At 35.3% G+C, this 20,937-nt stretch overlaps 3 protein-coding genes across 5 annotated transcripts in view; all 3 read left to right on the top strand.

Annotated features, from left to right (window-relative positions):
• The window catches only part of FSD1L (fibronectin type III and SPRY domain containing 1 like), a 70,258-nt gene extending 49,605 nt beyond the window's left edge, over positions 1-20,653 (top strand). For all 3 annotated transcript variants that reach the window (XM_057721406.1, XM_057721405.1, XM_057721404.1), the window contains 4 exons: positions 1,531-1,631; positions 2,037-2,288; positions 8,041-8,129; positions 14,579-20,653. In XM_057721406.1, coding sequence (XP_057577389.1) covers positions 1,531-1,631; positions 2,037-2,288; positions 8,041-8,129; positions 14,579-14,701 — 565 coding nt within the window. In that variant the 3' untranslated portion in view covers positions 14,702-20,653. The remainder of the gene's footprint in view (positions 1-1,530; positions 1,632-2,036; positions 2,289-8,040; positions 8,130-14,578) is intronic.
• On the top strand, positions 10,453-11,313 carry LOC130844962 (heterogeneous nuclear ribonucleoprotein K-like). The gene has a single exon (XM_057721408.1). It carries the CDS (start codon positions 10,453-10,455, stop codon positions 11,311-11,313), a length of 861 nt encoding a protein of 286 aa, XP_057577391.1.
• Positions 11,417-12,179, top strand: LOC130844961 (heterogeneous nuclear ribonucleoprotein K-like). Its single transcript, XM_057721407.1, has one exon. The coding sequence runs from the start codon at positions 11,422-11,424 to the stop codon at positions 11,851-11,853; it is 432 nt and encodes a 143-aa protein (XP_057577390.1). The 5' UTR covers positions 11,417-11,421; the 3' UTR covers positions 11,854-12,179.
• Positions 20,654-20,937: the final 284 nt, after the last annotated feature.

Here is a 20,937-nt window from a genome sequence, read left to right as displayed (position 1 = left end):
TGGCGAAGGCAAGCATTTATAATTACTTCTGGTTGGGCCTGAAGGATCATACATAGGATTCTGGCCGAGAGCTGGACTCTTCAGAAAAGTTATTTATTAGCCTGGTAGGATCTGGGAGACCTTCATTTTGGAATAGTATTTAGGTTGGTTCTCAAGTAAGTGGAAGAATGTGTAGCATTTGGATTTGGAGTAAGAGAAGGAGCAACAAAAGGAAAAGGCACTAAAGCAGATTGCACTTGAGCTGCTACATTTATCTGGATGGTGCTGTCCAGAGGTGAGAAGGCTGAAAAAGCAGAGTGGCCCCAAATCAAGAAGAACCTGAAATGCCAAGCTAAGTCATTTGTAGGCAGTAAGGAAGTACTTGAAGATTTTAAAGTAGAAGAATCAGAGTTAGTTTTATCTTGTAACCATGAACAGATGAATTAAGTAGCAGAGAGATCATCTGGGAAGCTGGTAAAACAGTCCAGAATAGAGGTAACAAAGAGCCTTAATTCAGATAGTTGAGTGACTGAGGTGTCTTTAAAGGGTGGGATCATGTTTGCTTTAAGACAATAACAGCTGTTGTACTTCATGCAAAAATATACTTTCAGTTGGAAGTCTAGAATGCTGTAATAGAAGACTTCTCCTTATTTAACTATTCGCTGAAATTCAAACTGCCGTTCTTAGTAGTTATGTCTGTTTTTCTTTTTGCCATGCTTTCCCTTTATTTCTTTACTACTGGTAAGTTATGAATTTTTGGTTTTATGAATGCAGTGATATGATATCATTGAAATGTTATTTTTTTAAACATCTTTGGGATTTGATCTATCTTGAGTTTGGGGGAGTTAGTGAAAGGCCTTAATACTGTCCAGTTTACCATATAATATAATTTAGTAAAGGGAGGTCAGGTTGCAGCTTGTCCATTTTAGCAGGAGAAATGCTTTATAATACTTGAAATTATCCTGTGCATGAATTTGGGTAATTGCTGTTTTTCTTTTTAAGAGAAAAAGATACAGCACAAAAATACCTACTGCTTATAAAAAAGGTTATTTAGTTTTGATTATAATAAGTCTTAAAAAGAAAAAAAATAGCAATTACCCAAATCCATGCCCAGGATATCAAGTACTATCAAGCATTTCTCCTACCAAAATAAGACTTGCTTTTAATTTAAATTTAGGTGCAAGAAATGTAAGCTATAATTCATTATCTTTCTTGAGTTCTTTTTTTTTCCCTTGAGTTCTTTATTTTCCCCTTTTGTCTCATTTTGGCATTGTCTCATATTTCAACTCTGTGTTCTTTGTACAAGCCTTGCTCAGTCTGCATGGTATTAGTGTTTTTAGCCTGCTTTATGTTGATGACTTCTTATTTACATTTAAGTGTTATAACTGACAACTCTGTTTAATAATAAATAATTCAGATAAAATTAAATGTTGCTATTTGTTCAGCATGATTAGAAATCCTTACAAAGTTTCCTTTTGTGATTTGCAGTTTTAGTTTATGAAACATGTACAACATAGCATATTGTTTTTCTTTTTGTTCCTGTTTATCTAGAAGTGGTACACCATCCCCTAAACGGACATCCACAGGCTCCAGGCCACCAGCAGTAAGAGGCAGCAGAGATCGTTTTACTGGGGAATCATACACAGTGCTGGGTAGGATAAACATAATAGTCCTTCATTGTCTCAGATTAAAAGCATCATAGTCACACTGGTGGACTTCCCCTCAGAGGTGGAGTAGCTGCCTATGTATTGAATGAATCTTTGCCAAAGTTTCTCCCTCTTGAAGCCTAATTACTGTGGTGGGTTTTCAAATTGTCTTTTTATTGATATGTTTTAAATTCTACTTCAGTTTACATAGTGTTCCACTTTTATAACTCTCGAGGGAGTAATAAATACACAAGTCATTATAGCAGATACTCTGCATGTAGTGTCTGTGTGTTACATGATTATTCACCTGAATCAGATTTTTTGTGTCATTTTGTGGGACAAGATATAGGGAAAACTCTGTGACTCATAAGGAAGAGGTAAGAGTCAAATGTACCTTCTGATCTTTTGTAGGAGACACTGCTATTGAAAGTGGACAACATTATTGGGAGGTCAAGGCCCAGAAGGATTGTAAATCCTACAGTGTGGGAGTAGCATACAAGACTTTGGGGAAATTTGACCAATTAGGAAAGACAAACACTAGTTGGTGTATCCATGTCAACAACTGGCTACAAAACACATTTGCAGCAAAGCATAACAACAAAGTCAAAGCCTTGGATGTTACTGTTCCTGAAAGAATAGGCGTATTTTGTGATTTTGATGGGGGTAAGTTTACTGATTTTTGCATAAGTCATTTTATCATCATTGCTTGTATTTCAGTACTTTTCATTAGTAGTCATCTATACAGAATTTACATTGGTATTGTGGTAAGGATATTTTGACCTACTAGGATTTGATCACAAACATAATTTCAGCTCTAATTGACTGAAAGGGCATGTGATGTTTGCTTGCAGGCCTACAAAAAGGCACTCGTGTAATATACTAAGGAAGTCTGAAAAAAAGATTTTGCGAATTTTAGTCTTGAGCATTAAAATTTCTTATGTCCATTTTTATTCCTCCCTTGCCTTGTTTTATTACTTAAGAGTGGTAGAGTCAGATTTTTTGAGTTGGAATAGACCTTAGAAATTACCCAGTCCATTTGCCACATATTATAAAATCCTTATTACATTACATCTGCAAGTAGTTGGCACTCCTATGCTTGCACTTTTTTTTAAAGAACTTTTATTGAGATATAATTGACATACAGTGAACTGGATATATTTAAAGTGTACAATTTGATATTTTTTTTCTTATTAGTAATGTATATATGGCAATCCCAATCTTGAACTTTTCTGTGTGAAGCTAATTATGTTAGAAGGCAGCCTGTTTCACTGTAGGATAATGGTTGGTTAGAAGGGCTTTCCTAAATCAACTCATTTTGTCTCTCAGTAACTTCTGAGACTGTTGCTTTTAAATTTTGTCATCCGAAGAAACACAGAATTATGTTCCCTAATTCATATTTACATTACAGTAAGTCCTCTACATATGAACCTTCAAGTTGCAAACTTTCAAAGATGCCAACATGTATTCGCATGTCCACTTATGTAAGTTAGTTCACATGTCTGGAATACATTGTCATGTGCATGCATCTTCTACAAGTGGTTGTGCTTTTGTGTACTTTACTGCATAGTACTGTATATGGTACAGTAGTACAGTATCTTTATTTCAAGCCCAGGATGTCCAGAAGCAAGAGTAAAAGCAGCAGTGATGTAGCTGTTACTGCTAAGAAGCACCAAGCGATAATGATGGAAACAAAAGTGAAAATAATTGAGAGTGGAGTGAGGCGAAAAGATAGTAGACGTTGCTCGTTCTTATAACATGAATTGTTTAACCATTGACACACTTCTAAAGAACAAGGACAAGCTCATGAAACGTGAAGTCTGCCGTGCTGATGATGTCGACAGTAATATGGAAGAAGTGTGGAAAAGTGATGGAGGAGACGGAGAGACTTCTCAGTGTGTGGATGCAGGATCAGCATCAGTGTCGACTCCCGCTCAGCTTAATGCCGAAGCAAGAGAAAGCTAAAAGCCTTTATAAAGACTTGAGGAAGAAACAGTGAAGAATCAGAGGGCGCACCTTTTAATGCCCACCATGGCTGGTTTTGTCGGTTCAAGGCTAAAGCCAACCCTCACAATGTAAAAGTAAGTGGCGAGGCAGCGAGTGCAGATACGGTAGCTGCTCGGGAATTTCCTAAAACACCTCGAGAAATTATTAATGAAGGTTTGTATTTACCTGAGCAGGTTAATGTGGTTGAGACAGGACCTCACTGGAAGAGGATGTCAAACCAAAGTTACATCAGTAAGGAGGAAAAGTTGATGCCAGGCTGTAAAGCAGCAAAGAATAGGTGAACTCTGTTGTTTCGTGGTAATGCTTCCAGTGATATATTAAGCTGAAACCTCTCTTAGTTTATCATTCAGAGAACCCAGGAGCCCTTAAAAACATAGCCAAGGGATCGCCTCCTGTTGTGTGGAAGCGTAATCCCAAAGCCTGGGTCACACAGGCCATTTTCCAGGACTGGTTTTTCCACCACTTTATCCTGGAGGTACAGAAATAGTGCTTGGCGAAGGAGGCCCCATTCAACATTCTTTTGCTGCTTGACCGTGCTCTGGGCCACCCCCATTCATGGATGACTTTCATCCCAACGTCAAAGTAGTGCATCTGCCACCAATACTACCTCGCTCATCCAACCTGTGGACCAGGGAGTTATAGTGACTTTCAAGAAATATTATTTATGTCACACTTCATCAGGCAGTAAGGAAGGACTATAACATCTACAAGGCCATAAAAAGCATTGACTTTGCTTGGCATGAGGTTACAGCTGTCACCATGAATGGGGTTTAGAAGAACCTTTGCCCGCGGTTTGTTTACAATTTTCGTGGGTTTGAGAAGTTGGATAAGGAGTCCAAAGAGGTCTTCAGCAACTTAGTGACCCTCAGCGAGAAGCGGGAGCTAGATCTGCAAGAGGACAACTTCATTGAACTCCTTGCTCCTTACTGTGCAACACAAGGAGCTTACTTATGAAGACCTGATGGAATTGGAGGCCCAGAGAAAGGACAAAAGAGACAGGAGGAAGAAGTAGTAACTGAAGAACTGAAGAGATTCACAACTCAGGAAATGACAAGGGGATTTTCTTTATCTGAGGAGGCACTGTTAGTTTCTGAGGCACAGGATCCAATCATAGAACGGTACACAAAGGTTGCAGCAGCTGTTCAGCATGTGGTCCAGTGCTACTGTGTCATCTATGGTGAGAAAAAAAGAGCTACTACCCAGATATCACTGGATCATTTTTTCAAGAGGATAGATAGAATTGAATCTCGCAAGGAACCAGAACCTGTGCCGTCAACATCAGGCGTGAGTGAAACTGCAGCTTGCCCTTCGTCTCCTATTGCTGACGATCCTTCAGTTCTACTATCCCTCCTGCTATCGTTCTACTTTACCTCCTCTCCCTCCTCCAGTCAGTAACTCTTCTTGCCTGTTCACTCGATACCAGCCCCTGTATGCCAGCTGTTGTACTGTACTCTTCAAGTACTGTACTGTAAGATTAAAAATTTTATTTTTTGCTTGTTTTTATGTATTATTTGTGTGAAAAGTATTATAAACCTATTAAAGTACAGTACCGTATAGCCGATTGTATTATTTGGGTAACCTAGGCTAACTTTTTTTGGACTTATGAACAAATTGGACTTATGAAGGTGCTCTCAGAGCAGAACTCATTTGTATGTAGGGGACTTACTGTATAATCTTTGTTTAAAAACTACTTAAAAATTGCTTCTCTTGCCCTGTTTTCCCAGACCGTACATTCTCTGTATCATTAGCTGTTCTTTTTATAATTTAATTTTTTCAAACCCTTATTATATCACCTATGGTTGTATACCATGTCTGTATATATTTTAAAGATTGGTTCTCAAAGTAGAACAGAACTTCTGACCATCAGAGGTCAGTGATTTTGCAGCATAATTTCTAGTAATATTACTTAATAGCACTGTAGATCAGTATTGAGCCTGTAGCCACCTAACCCACTAAATCTTTTTCCATGGAGTTCTGTCAGAATATCTGTTTTCTCTGATATTAGACAGTGTAGGGGTGTTTTTTTGTTGTTGTTTATAAGTCGAAGTGAAGAATATATTTGTCCTTAAGTTTCATCTTGGCCAATCTTTTCCTCCTGTTATGATCATCTAAAAGTTAACTTGGTGGGGTTTTTTTTTTTGCAAAATTTCTTTAAATTTTTTGAATTAGGTATTTGATAAGTATCTTCTCTACTGTCATCTAAATACTTATAAAACTTGAAGAATGAGGTACTGTTGAACTAGGGAACAAAAGTAATTCCCTAAATGCTTTTCTCCAAGTTGACAGTTAAAGCTAATAAACCCAAATTTTACCATTTTAAGTAACATTGTGTCCTGATAATTCCATGAGGTATCAACCTAGTTGCTTAAACGAAAAAAATTGATTGTGGTTTGATTTATTTTTAGTGATGACATGTCAGTTTTGCTGCATTCTTTTTTATTTACTCACTATGAAGCAGATAAATAATTTTCCTCAGGATAAATAGTAAATTTATTGGCATACATTTTTTATTTCTTTTTCGACTACCAAGATAGTGTTTGCTTATCTTCTTCTGTCTCTTTCCCTATACTTTGTGGTTCCTTAAAGATAGTAGTAAGAAGTATAATTGTTACCCTAGAGCATGTGGTATAGAAAGAAATCGTAATGTAGGATGGGATCAGATTCTGAGGGCCTTGAAAAATAATAATAGGCTAGTCTATTTTTAGTAGTTGGGGGAGGATTCTGTTCATTTTAGAAAACTGTAGTTATATGATGGTAATAAAGTTTTAGAAATATTAGGGAGTAAATGGTTAAATGTGGAAGAGACTGCAAACATTGATGGGGGAGACTTTTTAAGGAGGTGGTCTTTATATAGACAGGACCATGTCTGTTTTGCTTGCCTGGCAAGTGCTTTACATAGTAAGCCCTTAATAAGTGTTTGTTGATTGATTAGTGGTAAGAGGGACCTTAGCCGTGGGGAATCAAGAAGAATGAATTTGATGGTGTGAAAGTAGAATTCATAGGACTTGATAAACTAAATGTGGATTGGAGGGAGGGACAAAGAAGAACTGAAGATAACTGAGGTTCCATCCACTGTGATCAAGAGGAGGATAGTGTCATCAGCAGGATAGGGAGCATAGAGCCTGGGGAAGGATGAGATGCCAGCAGAACAGCCATGTGACATTATTTAGCTGAAGCTGAATATCAGAGATGGCGTCACAGAATGGCCACTGAATATTGCACAGAGCAGTTAAGCATTATTGCTCTGTTGTGTACTAACTTTGTGACCATATATAGGTTGCTTGATATTTTGAGGTAATGTGTATAAATCACTTCGTTCTTTAAGAGTAGGCATAAATGTTAGTTTCTTTTCTCTTTTTCTCTGTTTAGTGGCAGCTGATTTATTAAGGGGACATTGTAGAGAGAAAAGAGCCTGGACAAGCATCTACATTTATTTTTTTTTAATTAACATATGACTTTATTTTGATAGCGTCACTAAGAGTTCCTGCTAATAGAAATAGTGGTCCATATTCCATGTTGGGTATGGATTTAAGCCCCTTATACGTATTTTTCTCACTCAATCCTTGTAACAATCCTAAAAGGTCATAGTTATTAATCTCATGTAACAGATGAGGAAATTGAGGCTCAGAGAGGTTAAGTGAGAAGCATCTTGAAAGATGGGTTTGAAAGAGCAATGGGGTGATCTGTTTCCTCCCTGGGAGTCCACCCACTGTTGATACTCCTGTTTCTGGCTTTAAGCATCTACATTTAGAATAGGAGAAGAAGAGACGGAAGATATCCTCAGGATTAGGAAACAAACCAAGAGAATAGTCATGAGAGGAGAGTTTGAAGAACTGATAATAGTTGTAAGGATGCCATCAGATTGGACAGTTAGGTGGTCAGATAGAGTGATTTAGTTGCGTGATCATTGTTGAAAAGACAGACTGTGAAGAGATTTTAAAAATTAACAAAGCTGAAGCAGTGATAACTATACCATGATTTCAGAGACTCAGGTATGAGCAAGTAGTTAGAAGACAAACTTTAATAGAGTAAACCTTAAAAGGTGATAGGATTTGGGTGGAGAAGCTGGTTATAGTAAAAATGAGGAAGAAATAACCGTGGTTTTTACTGGGCTAAGGAAGCCATTTGTTAAATAATGATAAAATAAAGAAATTATCTATAGTTGAGTAAGTAGAATAGTGCCAAGTTATGGAAGCACTATGGAAATCTTGAAAACTGGATTTGAGCTTTTTCTTAAGCACGTTTGCTACTGATTTTCAAGTGAGAATTACTAAGTCCAGTCCTCATAGTGACAAAAAATTAATGCCAAAATGTGTTTGGTTTTTACTTTTATGCATGATTTTGTTAGACTTAATTAGATATTATAATTTTTTCCAATAATAAATCAGACTTTTTTTCTCCTTCCTTTTAGGTCAACTTTCTTTCTATGATGCAAACTCAAAACAGTTGTTGTATTCCTTTAAGACAAAATTTACCCAGCCAGTACTACCTGGCTTCATGGTTAGTACCTAATTTATGTTTTATTTGGTTCGACAACTTTAAGGAGAAAAATCTGTGCTGTATATTTGGGAAAGCACAATATCTTATTTTTCCTTTGTATTCCTCTCCCTTTCCCCAGTCCTCCTCTCTCAAATCTGTGATTGTCTGTATATTTTTAGTATATTTTATTGAAGTAAGTATTAAGACACAGAAGTCTGCAAATCATGAGCATGTAGTTTGATTAGGACGGCACTCATTTTTGTAACCCACATCTAGATCAAGAAATGGAGCATTGTGTCCATTTCCAGCCCTCCTCCAAAGTAGTTACTGTCTTGAGTTTTAATACCATAAATTCATTTGCCTCCTTTTCAGCTTTGTATAAATGGAATCACACAGTATCTTTTTGGCTCAACATTATGTTTGTGAGATTTATCAGTGTTTTTCTATGTGGTGAAGTTCACATAGTTTTATATGTATATATGTATATGTATAGTTTTCCATATATGTATATGTTTATATATATGTATAGTTTTCCATTATATGACTATATCATAATTTATTTACCCATTCTGATTTAATTGCATGCTTGAGTGGTTTCCCATTGGAGACATTTACAAATACAACTTCTATAAATATTCTTGTTAATGTCTTTTGGTAAATATGTGTGTATATTTTCATTGGGAATCTAATTAGGATTGAGATTGCTAGATCATGTGGTGTGTGTGTAATCAACTGCAGTCGAGTTCTCCAAAGATGTTGGTTATACTAATTTACCACCAGCAGTATATGAGAGTTTGAAATTCCTCCACATCTTTATCAACACTTGGTATTGTCTTTTTAAAAATTTTTACCCTGGTGGGTATGATATATTACATTGTGGTTTTCATGTGCATTTCCTTGGTGATTAGTGCTGTTGAACACCTTTTAATATGTTTATTGACTATTTGGATATATTCTTTTGTGAAATGCTTGCTCAAGTCTTTTGCCTGTATTTCTATTGGGTTTTCTTCCTATTTCTTATTGATTGATTTGGAGTTATTTCTATAGTCTGAGTCTTTTGCCAGATATATGTATTTGCAGATATCTTTCCCACTCTGGCTTTCCTTTCCCCTCCTTTTATTGGTGTCTTTTGATAAACAAAAGTTGTTAATTTTAATGTTGCTTACTTTACCAGTTTTTTTCATTTATGGTTAGCACTTTTTGTGTCTGGTCTAAAAAGTTTTATTCACTCCCACGGTCATGAAAATACTGTGTTTTCTTCTAAAAGCAAAATTTTTCTTATACATTTAGACCTAGACTGCATTTACAATGCAAGTATGATATAGAAATGATAAGTTTGGTATGATGTTGGGGTTGAGATACAGTCTTTAATTCCATATGGATAGATGCTTATTCCAGGACCATTTATTGAGAAGATCATCCTTTTTTCCACTGCAGTATAATCTTTGTAAAATATTAGATGACTATCTATGTGTGGTAGACTGAATATATGTATGTCTATATAAAGGTGTATAATTTCAGGATTACTCAATTTCAGAAAAAGTCATGATTCTCCACACAAAATGAAACGGTTTTGAATTTATGTTTTTATTAAGGAAATGTTACTGCTTCTCCTAACTCCTTTATCTATTGCATTTCTCTATAAGATTAGGCTGCTGTGGGAGTTCTGCAATCCACTTAAGCCCTTCAGTATTCTGGCTAGAACTTTCTTTAATTTGGGGGCTGCTTTTACAGATCAGGATGGTATATTTCCATTGCAGACTTGGTGGAATGTTTATGTGTCTATTCTTCCATCATCACCCCCAACTGTAACTCCTCAACTGTGAGGATAAAGTATTCAGGTTATATGTGGGTTTAAAATACAGTACTTTTAATTCTCACAATTGATAATGATTATTTACCCTAGATACCCTGAAATTGTAAAATATGTTTAAAACAATGCTAATAACCAGGACTCCTGATTTTCCTTTAAAAAGTAAAAGTGATTAGTGCATAAAGTTATTGTTCATAGAAAGATACTTAGGGATATTGGAAAGGTTATTTTCTTTTTAACATCTGCATATGGTTTATTTTTGGCTGTTTTGCCAAATTGGTCAATCAAGGACAATATTATTACTATGTGGAATCCAAGTTATTTTTCGGCTCCAGGCGAAAGCACTGCAGATGCCATTATCCTCTGTTTCTCCATGGCACCAACCTCGACGTCTTGCCTACTTCCCGCTTATTTGCGGCCTATAGGCTACTGCAGCACTAGGATGTCAGTTGGTCCCACCCAGAACACTTCAGTTCTGCCCTGCAAGGATATATTTAATAACTGATTGGTGTGTTCCTTTAATACAAGAAAATGGAAACTGAACAGCCAGAGGAAACCTTTCCCAACACCGAAACCAACGGTGAATTTGGTAAACGCCTTGCTGAAGATGTGGAAGAGGAACAAGCTTTTAAAAGATCTAGAAACACTGATGAGATGGTTGAATTACGCATTCTGCTTCAGAGAAAGAATGCTGAGGCAGTGATTGGAAAAGGAGGCAAGAATATTAAGGCTCTCCGTACAGACTACAATGCCAGTGTTTCAGTCCCAGATAGCAGTGGCCCCGAGCGCATATTGAGTATCAGTGCTGATATTGAAACAATTGGAGAAATTCTGAAGAAAATCATCCCTACTTTGGAAGAGGGTCTGCAGTTGCCATCACCCACTGCAACCAGCCAGCTCCCGCTCGAATCTGATGCTGTGGAGTGCTTAAATTACCAACACTATAAAGGAAGCGACTTTGACTGCGAGTTGAGACTGTTGATTCATCAGAGTCTGGCAGGAGGAATTATTTGGGTCAGAGGTGCTGAAATCAAAGAACTTCGAGAGAACACTAAGACAACAATCAAGCTTTTCCAGGAATGTTGTCCTCAATCCACTGACAGAGTCGTTCTTATTGGAGGAAAACCTGATAGGGTTGTAGAGTGCATAAAGATTATCCTGGATTTTATATCAGAGTCTCCCATCAAAGGACGTGCTCAGCCTTATGATCCCAATTTTTATGATGAAACCTATGATTACGGTGGTTTTACAATGATGTTTAATGACTGCCATGGACGTCCCGTGGGGTTTCCTATGCGGAGAACAGGTAGTTTTGATAGAATGCCTCCTGGTCAGGGTGGGCATCCCATGCCTCCATCCAGAAGAGATTATGATGCTATGAGCCCTCGTTGAGGACCTCCTCCACCTCCTCCTGGACAAGGTGGCCTGGGTGGTAGCAGAGCTCGGAATCTTCCTCTTCCACCACCACCACCACCACCACCACCTAGAGGCGGAGATCTAATGGCCTGTGACAGAAGAGGAAGACCTGGAGACCGTTGTGATAGCATGGTTGGTTTCAGTGCTGATGAAACCTGGGACTGTGCAGTAGACACATGGAGCCCATCAGAGTGGAAGATGGCATATGAACCACAGGGTGGCTCTGGATATGATTATTCCTATGCAGGGGGTCGTGGCTCATATGGTGATCTTGGTGGACCTATTATTACTACACAAGTAACTATTCCCAAAGATTTGGCTGGATCTATTATTAGCAAAGGTGGTCAGCGGATTAAACAAATCCGTCATGAGTCAGGAGCTTCTATCAAAATCGATGATCCTTTAGAAGGATCCGAAGATTGGATCATTACCATTACAGGAACACAGGACCAGATACAGAGTGCACAGTATTTGCTGCAGAACAGTGTGAAGCAGTATTCTGGAAAGTTTTTCTAAGACTAGTGAAGACCTGAAGGAGTCCTATATCTTTTTTTTTTTTTTAATCTGTTTCTGTTTAAAAAGCCAACATTCCTCTTTTTCATAGGTGTTCTGCATTTGAGGTGTAGTGAAATCTTTGCTGTTCACCAGATGTAATGTTTTAGTTCCTTACAAACAGGGGTGGGGGGTAGGGGAGGGTGTGCAAAAACTAACATTGAAATTTTGAAACAGCAGCAGAGTGAGTGAATTTTAATTTTTGTTCATTGTTGGTGGTTTAAAAAAAAATCCCCCCATGTAATTATTGTGAACACTTTGCTTTGTGGTCACTGTAACATTTGGGGGGGGGGGGGACAGGGAAGAAAAGTAACAGTAGTCCATAGGTCCCTGCCATCTATTCAGAGCAGTGTGCAGAATATAATACACTTTTGTAAGAAATGTTTTATGATTTTTAAAATAAATTTAGTGAATCAAAAAAAAATTATTTTTCCCCTATGTCTCAGATATGCTTTTTTTTTTAAACTCTTTTTTTTTTATTATTATTTTTTTGGGGGGTACACCAAGTTCAATCATCTGTTTTTATACACATATCCCCGTATTCCCTCCCTTCCTTGACTCCCCCCCCCTCGAGTCCCCCTCAGATATGCTTTTTAAAAGGGTAGATTTCATGTTGAATTTGAGTCTATCTCAAGAAGGTAGATAGTGAGTTTATTCGTTGTTTTTTCATTCCAAATAATGAAACTCTAATTACATTAGTGAATGTCATAGGATGCTTTTTTCATGTGCTTATTTGCCATTTATATAATTTCTTTGGTGAACTATCTGTTAAAATCTTTTGCTTATTTTTTAAAATTGGGTTACTTGTTTTCTTGAGTTTCAAGATATCTTTATGTATTCTGGATAAATCCTTTATCAAATAAATATTTGGCAAATATTTTCTCCCAGTCTGATTTATTTTCCATTTTCTGGACATTTCAAAGAGAAGTTTTTCATTTTGATTGTTTAGTTTATCAATTTTTTTTCTTTTATGGATCATGCTTTGCCCAACTGAAGGTCACAGTTTTTTTCTTTGTGTTATTTTCTTCTGTTTTCTCCTTGTAGTTTAATAATTTTAGGTTTTGCATTTAGGCCTGGGATCCATTTTGAGTTACTTTTTATATATGGTATAGAGGATGGTTTGAGATCTCTTTTTTTGGCATATGGATGCCCATGTGTTCCAGTGCCACTTGCTGAAGAAGATTAAGCTTACTCCATTGATTTGCCCTTCCACCTTTGTGCTAGGTATTTTGAGTAAATATTTTTGTAAATCACTTAAATAATTTTCAATAAAATAATATAGTAGTTTTTTTTCACAATAGAGTTGCTTTTGTATTTTTTTAATTTATTTTTTATTGGAGTATAGTTGACTTACAATGTTGTATTAATTTCTGCAGCACAGCAAAGTGACTCAGTTATACACATACATACTTTTTTTTTTTTTTTTTGGCCATGCAGCTCGCAGGATCTTAGTTCCCTGACGAGGGATTGAACCTGGGCCCCAGCAGTGAAAGCACCAAATCCTAACCACTGGACTGCCAGGGAATTCCCCTAAAAGGCTTTTTTATATTCTTTTCCATTATGGCTTATCCCAGGATATTGAATATATAGTTGCCTGTGCTATACAGTAGGATCTTGCTGTTTATCCATTCTATATGTAATAGTTTGCATCTGCTAACTCGAAACCCCCAGCCCATCTCTCCCCATCCCACCTCCCCCTTGGCAACCCACAAGTCTGTTCTTTATGTCTGTGAATCTGTTTCTGTTTCGTAGATAGGTTCATGTGTGCCATACTACTTTTGTATTTTAAGAGTTATCATTACCTTCTAGTTTTAAAATTTTAGATTGTTAATTATATAGTTATACATTTCACAGGTCAGCAAATTCTTCGTAACCATACTATAGTTACTTAGTAAATATTGAATACTTTAGGATATAGTTGACGGTGGGAATACGTAAAAAATTTCTAGAATCTCCCTTGCTTTAAGCTTATGTCTCCTACATATGTGGCAGTCGTTGATGATAGTTTAAATGATTCATATTTTCACATTTTAATTTTCTTGACTCTATTCCAAATCAGTTATTGTTTACTGAATGATAGCTCCTCTGTTCACAAGCGAAGCAGTTTTATCCTTCATAAACTCATCCACATTTATGGTAGTAGAATATGGCAAGTGTATCTGGGTATTGCCATTTGCATTTTTCTCAGATGACCTTAAAGAATTATAAAAGAGTTTTTGTTGTTGACAAATTAGGGAAGAAACTGATGGAATTATTCTGTTAACAGAGGGGTGTGAGATTCCTGTAGTCTCAGGACACACCTCATTATCAAAATCTAAAGCAGTAATTGAGATAAGGAAGTTGACTCTGTGCACCTTTCTTGGTTGTGAACATTAGCATCAATATTGATAGTATCCTTTGCCTAAATTAATCCAGTTTAGTCTCTAAATTTCTACAGCCCTTACTTCCCTCTCTTGTGTGCAGCTCCAGTGGGTTCTGCTATCATAAAGACTTGTTTTGGCCACTGTAGTTCTAAAATACTCTTGCGTTAGCCTTTCCGCTTCCCCTCAGTCACATACAAAGGTTATCAGTTTGGAATTTGATGATGTTCACTTATGTGGCATTTTGCCTTTCAAGTGAGATACAAGGATCCTTTAAGTTTTCATTTGATTTGAAATCTGACTGAAGCTTTGTTTTTGTCCTTTCTTAGGTTTGGTGTGGTGGACTTTCTTTGAATACTGGGATGCAGGTTCCAAGTGCTGTGAGAACACTTCAGAAAAGTGAAAATGGGATGACTGGTTCAGCTAGCAGCCTAAACAATCTTACTCAGTAATACCTATTCAAAATATGTTTACCTTCCCCCACCCTTTTTTGATTGGGTGGCCTTTTCTGTGCAGTTACTAATCACAGAAATTCATGAGTGGTGGAAATCAGGTTTGGCTACATTCTGCTTTAGGGTCTGGAATCTGTTAGCATCAAGCATCTAGTACGGAGCATTCGTAGGAACCCACCGTGCAATATCAGAGAAGCAAGCAGACATCAAGCAAGAAACTGATGTTTTGAAGAGTAAATGGAAAAAAAAGCAGTGTTTAAGTAGTTACATAGAAACTCATTTTTGTGTTTCTTGGCTCTTCTAATATGTTTAGTTACATATGGTAGCCCTAGGGCCTGAGGGAAAAGCATTTAAATCTTCTTTCCTCCATACTTTCTTTTTTAATGTCATCACTACCTGTTATTTAGTTCTTACACGGAAGCTTTAAAACTATACAGTCCTTCGTGGTTTTCTGAAAATGGAAATAATTGATTGGGGGTGCTAGAAAGGTTTTCTTACAATAGTTTATTTTCCCCCTTTTATAAATACGTTGAGGTTTGCTAAATTATCCTTTTTTGTTTATTGACTGGATTGTATGTCATTTTCTCTTTTCCAAATATTGTGATATTTCTCTTATGGTTATAACTCAAAATAGAGAGTGGATAGGAAGAGTTTCGAGACATAATAGCTTCAAATCACCCAAATTTCAGCTTTTTACCTGGTGCAAAGGGATATTCTTTATAAGTTACCCTGTTTAATTAGACTTCTTTTCTTCCATCATTTTGGATGATGGATAAGATTTTTTAAAGCTGTATATTTTCTGATTTTTTTGTCTAGCTTAATTGTACCTTTAATAGTTACCTTTGGTAAAATTCCCACTTGAATTTGGTAATAACTGATAATAATTATACTGATTTTTAACATTTCTAGAAAGATGAAATTTTATTAAAGCTATACAGAAAGTAGAGAAAGCTACCTACTCAAGTTTTATCTATGAGGACTAGGTTATAAAGGGAGGTGCCTAAAACTATTCTTTACTGAAGTCATTTAAATCTGCTTTTTAATAAGCTGGAATGGTTTAAATAAGTGTTTTGAAAAAACTACATATTATCTCTGACTTATTTGGCACATGAGTTTTTCAAATATAACTATTCAGAGGTTATTTTTCTCTCAATCTTTTGCTATGTTCAGTTGCTTTCTAAAGGGTTGTAATTCTTCCAAAAGTCAACATAGAGTAATCTTCACCAAACTTAGGGAAAATGTGTTAAACAGTAACACCCATGATTATTGAGCAGAGCATTTATATTTTTAAAGTTGATTAAAATTTGTAACAAGTCCTATGAGCCAAACTGAAAGTTGTAATTACAGTATTTAAGAATCCCTCGCGCATTTTAAAGAGGTCTAGATTTGTATATTCCTTAATTTTTGAAACTTTTACTTTCCCATGTTGACTTTCTTTTGTTCACATTTTAAGTATATTGTGTTATGACAACCTTCTCCCGAAGAAGTGACCGTTGCTGCTTACATCTGAGTTGCTTTCTACAGAAAGGCCTGTGGAATAGGAACAGCTTATTCTCTCTTAAAGTTTACTGCTTACTGATAGGATGTTTTGTTCATTGTAAAACAAATCTAAATTAGGAATCTTATTTGAACTGGGTATTATTTTTCCAGAGGACATTCATATCTATGCCATTGTCTGATGACATATTTTAAAGAGTTTAGAGGATGACATTGTTAATAGATATTCTTTTGATTCTCCAAATAAATATAATTTTGGTTTTTGTTTTTCCTAGAGATTTTGAAAGAAAATTTCGGATGTCCCTGCAGAAGGGTTATTCTAGGACCCGAGGAAACAGGAAGTTACAATCCTCTTTCATAGAGTTAAACCTGAAAGCAGTAAGTTAGTGGTGCAGCTGCTTTATGTGAACAGTTAGGTATATTTTAACACAAATGACACAGAAAAAGCCAGAAATTCTTATATAAAAACTTTTACTATTATGTCTTATATAATTGTATCCTCTTTTTAATTTTAAGTGCCTTTTTCCTCTAAGCATGCTCTTGCTCCATGCCCCATGCAGTGTCAACTGATATTTAAACCAGAGACCATTATGTTATACCAGTGAAGGGCTTCTATTACAGGGGCATGAGGAAAAGGAAATATTAATCAGGGCTGGAGGAGTGCATATGATTCTTCCTGTGCTCATGCTATCATTTGAAACCCTTCATATAAAATTTTCTAAAAATCATTTGGAAAATTCATTTGAAGTAATAGTTATACTTTAGAATAAGAATCTGAGGTTTTCCTTTTACTGTGCTTCTTAAAGGTCTCTAAAAAAGAACTATACACGTGGGGTTTCAGCTTAGTTGATTTAAGTTTGTGTTAAGTTAAACTGGAGGAAGTTTTCCACCCTCATTTTCAACTAGAAAATAATCAACTGGAGTGCCTACTTACATAGTCTCAAATTAAGGTAACTATTAACTTGACACATAATATATAACATTCTCATTGACATTTGAATTAAAAAATACTGAGTTTTTTTTGCTCAATTGAACACATTATGGAAAGTTGGTATACCCTTTCAAATATCCTTTTTTTTTTTTAACTCTTTGTTTTGACAGGTCAAACATGATTGCTTTCTATAAAAGAAATGCATGAGAAGTTGACGGCAATGGATGTATCACAGGTGTAAAAAAATTGTTTTATAAAAACTCACATTTAGTATTGCCTTTCTCTTTTAGCAGTTGAATCCCAAACCAGTTTTAGTAAACTGGATAAAGAAATGAAAGAATTGCCTTAAGCACTTTAGAAAAAGAATTTTTTCACAATTCATTTTGACTCTTTGGACTGTGTCACATACATCTTTAACTTTTCGTAAATATGTACATACCAAGCATTTACTAACTGTATGCACATAGAAATTTAATATTCAGTGATTCTTTGAATGTTCCAGGTGTAAGTAAACAAATTGAAAGTATTAAAGGCGTGCCTGTCTGTGCATGGGTTTAACTGATGGCATCTGTACCATTTTGACAGACCATGAACTGCTGTTGTACAGCTAAACTTGACTGAATTTGTTCTGCAGTCATTTTTCCCCGTATTATCATCTAAAGAGACACACTGGCTTGGTTTTATTTGCTCATTTATGAAATTAAGGTATGCACAGTATCATGTATAATTTGAATTTTTGTGACTGACACTTGGTGGTGTAAAGAATAAAATAAATAATTTGTAAAAAAAAAATAATAATAATTTGTAATGAAATCTTTAATTAGGCTCAGATACTCTATTTCATGACTTACCTAGAATGATTAGTATTTCTATATATACTTTTCCCATAAAATTATTAAGTTATTACCTAGTGTCTTTTGGAAACATGGGAAAAAATCGGAAAAGGATATATATGGAGAATGATTATTTCAGAGTATTGATTTTAGAAGGGACAGTGTAGACATATAAAATATGTGAATCTAGGCTAAACTAAGGACTGTATTTAAAAATCATTATGATAATTCTTTAAAAAAAAACCTGTATTTGTAAGATCAGTGTTCATTCATTGCCTAATTCATACAACTATTTAAGTATCTGGGATATGGCTGTCATACTGTGTATTTGGATTTCCCAAATTAGTGAAGTTTGATTTTCTGTGCGTATAGTAGTTTTGCTGCTTTTGGGTGGTATGACAAAGTTTGCATCTTAAAAATAATGTTTTTGCTAATAAGTCAGAAATTTTAAAAAGTAAATGTTAGAACTTGTAAAACAAATTCTAATTAACTTCATATAAAATGGTTCACTTATATGTGGCCACATAAAATGTGTCTTGAAAAGTTTCTTCCCTGATTTTATTTTTACGCTGGATATATTCTTTTAGGGAAGTGTATGCTCAGCATAAATTTACTCAACATCCAAAATAACCATAAAGTTATATGTTATTTTTAATTTACATTTCATAATGCCAGTAATGGAGCATTTATAAGAGTTCGTGAATGTTTCCTTAATCATTGCAGAAAGATTTACCTCACATTCAGCATAGTTTTAGTTTTGTGTGTATCTTACAGTATTCATATTATGCAAATATTTGTGATCCTATGTCACATATGATAGCTTTGTTACCTGGAATATTTGATTAATGTAAATACTTTAAGCTTTTTGAGTAATTTGGAGGTTAAATGGATTATATTTGGCATATGTTTTTGTTGAAAAGATATTGTTGGTTATGCCATATAAAGGTTAGTGTTGGCTTATAAATACTGAATAAATATCAGAGATTGCCATAGTACGTTTCTCCTCAGACTACTCGCTTATTAAATTAAAACAGTATTTGTTATTTCTGGGTCAGTATAAGGTACTGACTTTTGTAATCATTTGAGCTATGTTAGTTTAAGTTGATATATTTTCTTAATGGTCCCCATTCAATATCAGTTGGTCTTTGGGACGTAGAGAATTTCACAGTATGTACGACAGCATGTAGGTGAATGCGTTTGCTTTGGCTTGGAGCTTCTTAAGTTTGAGCCAGTTTTAAAATAAGTTAGATTGTAAGTGATTGGTAAAAGGCATTTTTGTTAGTATTGGAACTTTTTCAAGAGCCTAAGGGTTATGAGAATGCTTTTTTTTTAAAACATTTCCAATATCTCTAAGGTACCAAAGCATTGAGGCTAGTTTACCTTTTAAGGGAGACTCTTTAAAATCAAATTTATAACTAATTCATACTATAAGATAGATAATAGCTAAAGTTTTGGAGTAATTTATATTAAAAACCACTAGACTTTAAATTTTCCAGATGTAACAAAAATATTTTGGCTTAATTTCTTTTAAAGTATTTAAAATTAATCACCTTAGCTCTACCATGTACTAGAATTGTGATCTCTACATAAATCATTTATCATCTTTGAGCTTCCCTTGCCTTACATAAAATATTGTAACTTGTTCAGCCTACCTCACAGGGCTGTTGTGAGGAATAAAATGAAATGGAGTATGTGAAATTGCTTTAGCAACAGTAAAATGCTATGTAATTGTAAGGTATTTTCAGTTAATAATGGACTTAAGCATTTGGATACCTCTAGATGCCATTTACTTTGATAAAGCATGTGCTTAAAGTGGTATCACCAAGACATGAAACATGATTTTTTTTAAAAGCCTAATTAAAATATCCTTTAACATTTTTAGTTTATGCATGACTTGTGACCCTTCTGTATTTTCTCATCAAGCCTGTTACTCTATATCAAGACTTAGAGGAACTGTAAAATTTCTCCCACAGCATTAAAGTGTGTTAGAGTAGAATGGTAGCATAAATAAATGATTTAAGCTATGTTTCCATCCAGGCATTTGCACTTTCAGTTTAGGACTGCTCAGTGCCACATGCAAAAGACTGAATTTGGCCTAAATGATTCTTTCCAAAACAACAGTTTTCGAATGGTTCAACAGTTTGTTGTCATCAGATAAATGATACAAGGTGTATGTGCCTACTTAAAACATTTGACAACTTCTGTTGCATTGTCATTTTTTTAAAGTATGATGAAGCATTTCAAAACTCTGTTAACCTGGATATCATTTAGTATCTCTCCTAACATATCTATTTTGCTTTAAATTGGATTAAATGGTTTACAGGTTATCTTGATCCACAGATTATTTGGTATTTCTATCATCTGGACATGGTTTTGCTATGCAGTTCTGATAATAAAAATTCTAATTCCTCAGGTTTAACCTTTAAGTTAAGGATGAAGAACATTAATGAACTACTTATAATGTACACTGCTGCAAACTAGTGTTTTATAATAAGCATTTTGCCTCATTTTCCTTGGAAACAAGACAAAGCTTTTAAAATGGTTTTTTAAACTTTAAAATAGAGTATTCAAAGTGGAGTAACTTGTATGTTGAAATGATTGTATGTTCTGTATAGAATGACTGAGTTAAGTTCTTAAAAGAGCACCTGGAATATCAATTGCATCTAAAAATTAAACTTTTTTCTCTGCTTTCTTTTGCTTCAGTGCTTGCATTTTTATCCACTCTCATTAAATATCTACAGTGTGCTGTTGAGCACGAGAAGATAAAAAAATCATAGTACTTTTGCCCCCAAAGCTTTTTATTTTAGAGCAGTGCTGTTCAACACAGTTGTATGCAATGACAGAAGGTTCTGTACCTGGGCTGTCCACAGTAGCCACTAGCCATTGGCAGCTGTTGAACACTTTTAAATGTATCTGGCTAGTTCAACTAAGGAATTAAAATTTTTATTGTAATTTAAATGTAAAGAGTCACATCT

This window comes from Hippopotamus amphibius, chromosome 2 (genome assembly GCF_030028045.1).
Source record: "Hippopotamus amphibius kiboko isolate mHipAmp2 chromosome 2, mHipAmp2.hap2, whole genome shotgun sequence".
NCBI lineage: Eukaryota > Metazoa > Chordata > Mammalia > Artiodactyla > Hippopotamidae > Hippopotamus > Hippopotamus amphibius.
This window is presented reverse-complemented; position numbering and strand designations above follow the sequence as displayed.

Bases quoted from the DNA above. Each gene is read 5' to 3' on its own strand.
- LOC130844961 (XM_057721407.1), top strand. From the start codon at position 11,422: ATGGCCTGTGACAGAAGAGGAAGACCTGGAGACCGTTGTGATAGCATG.
- LOC130844962 (XM_057721408.1), top strand. From the start codon at position 10,453: ATGGAAACTGAACAGCCAGAGGAAACCTTTCCCAACACCGAAACCAAC.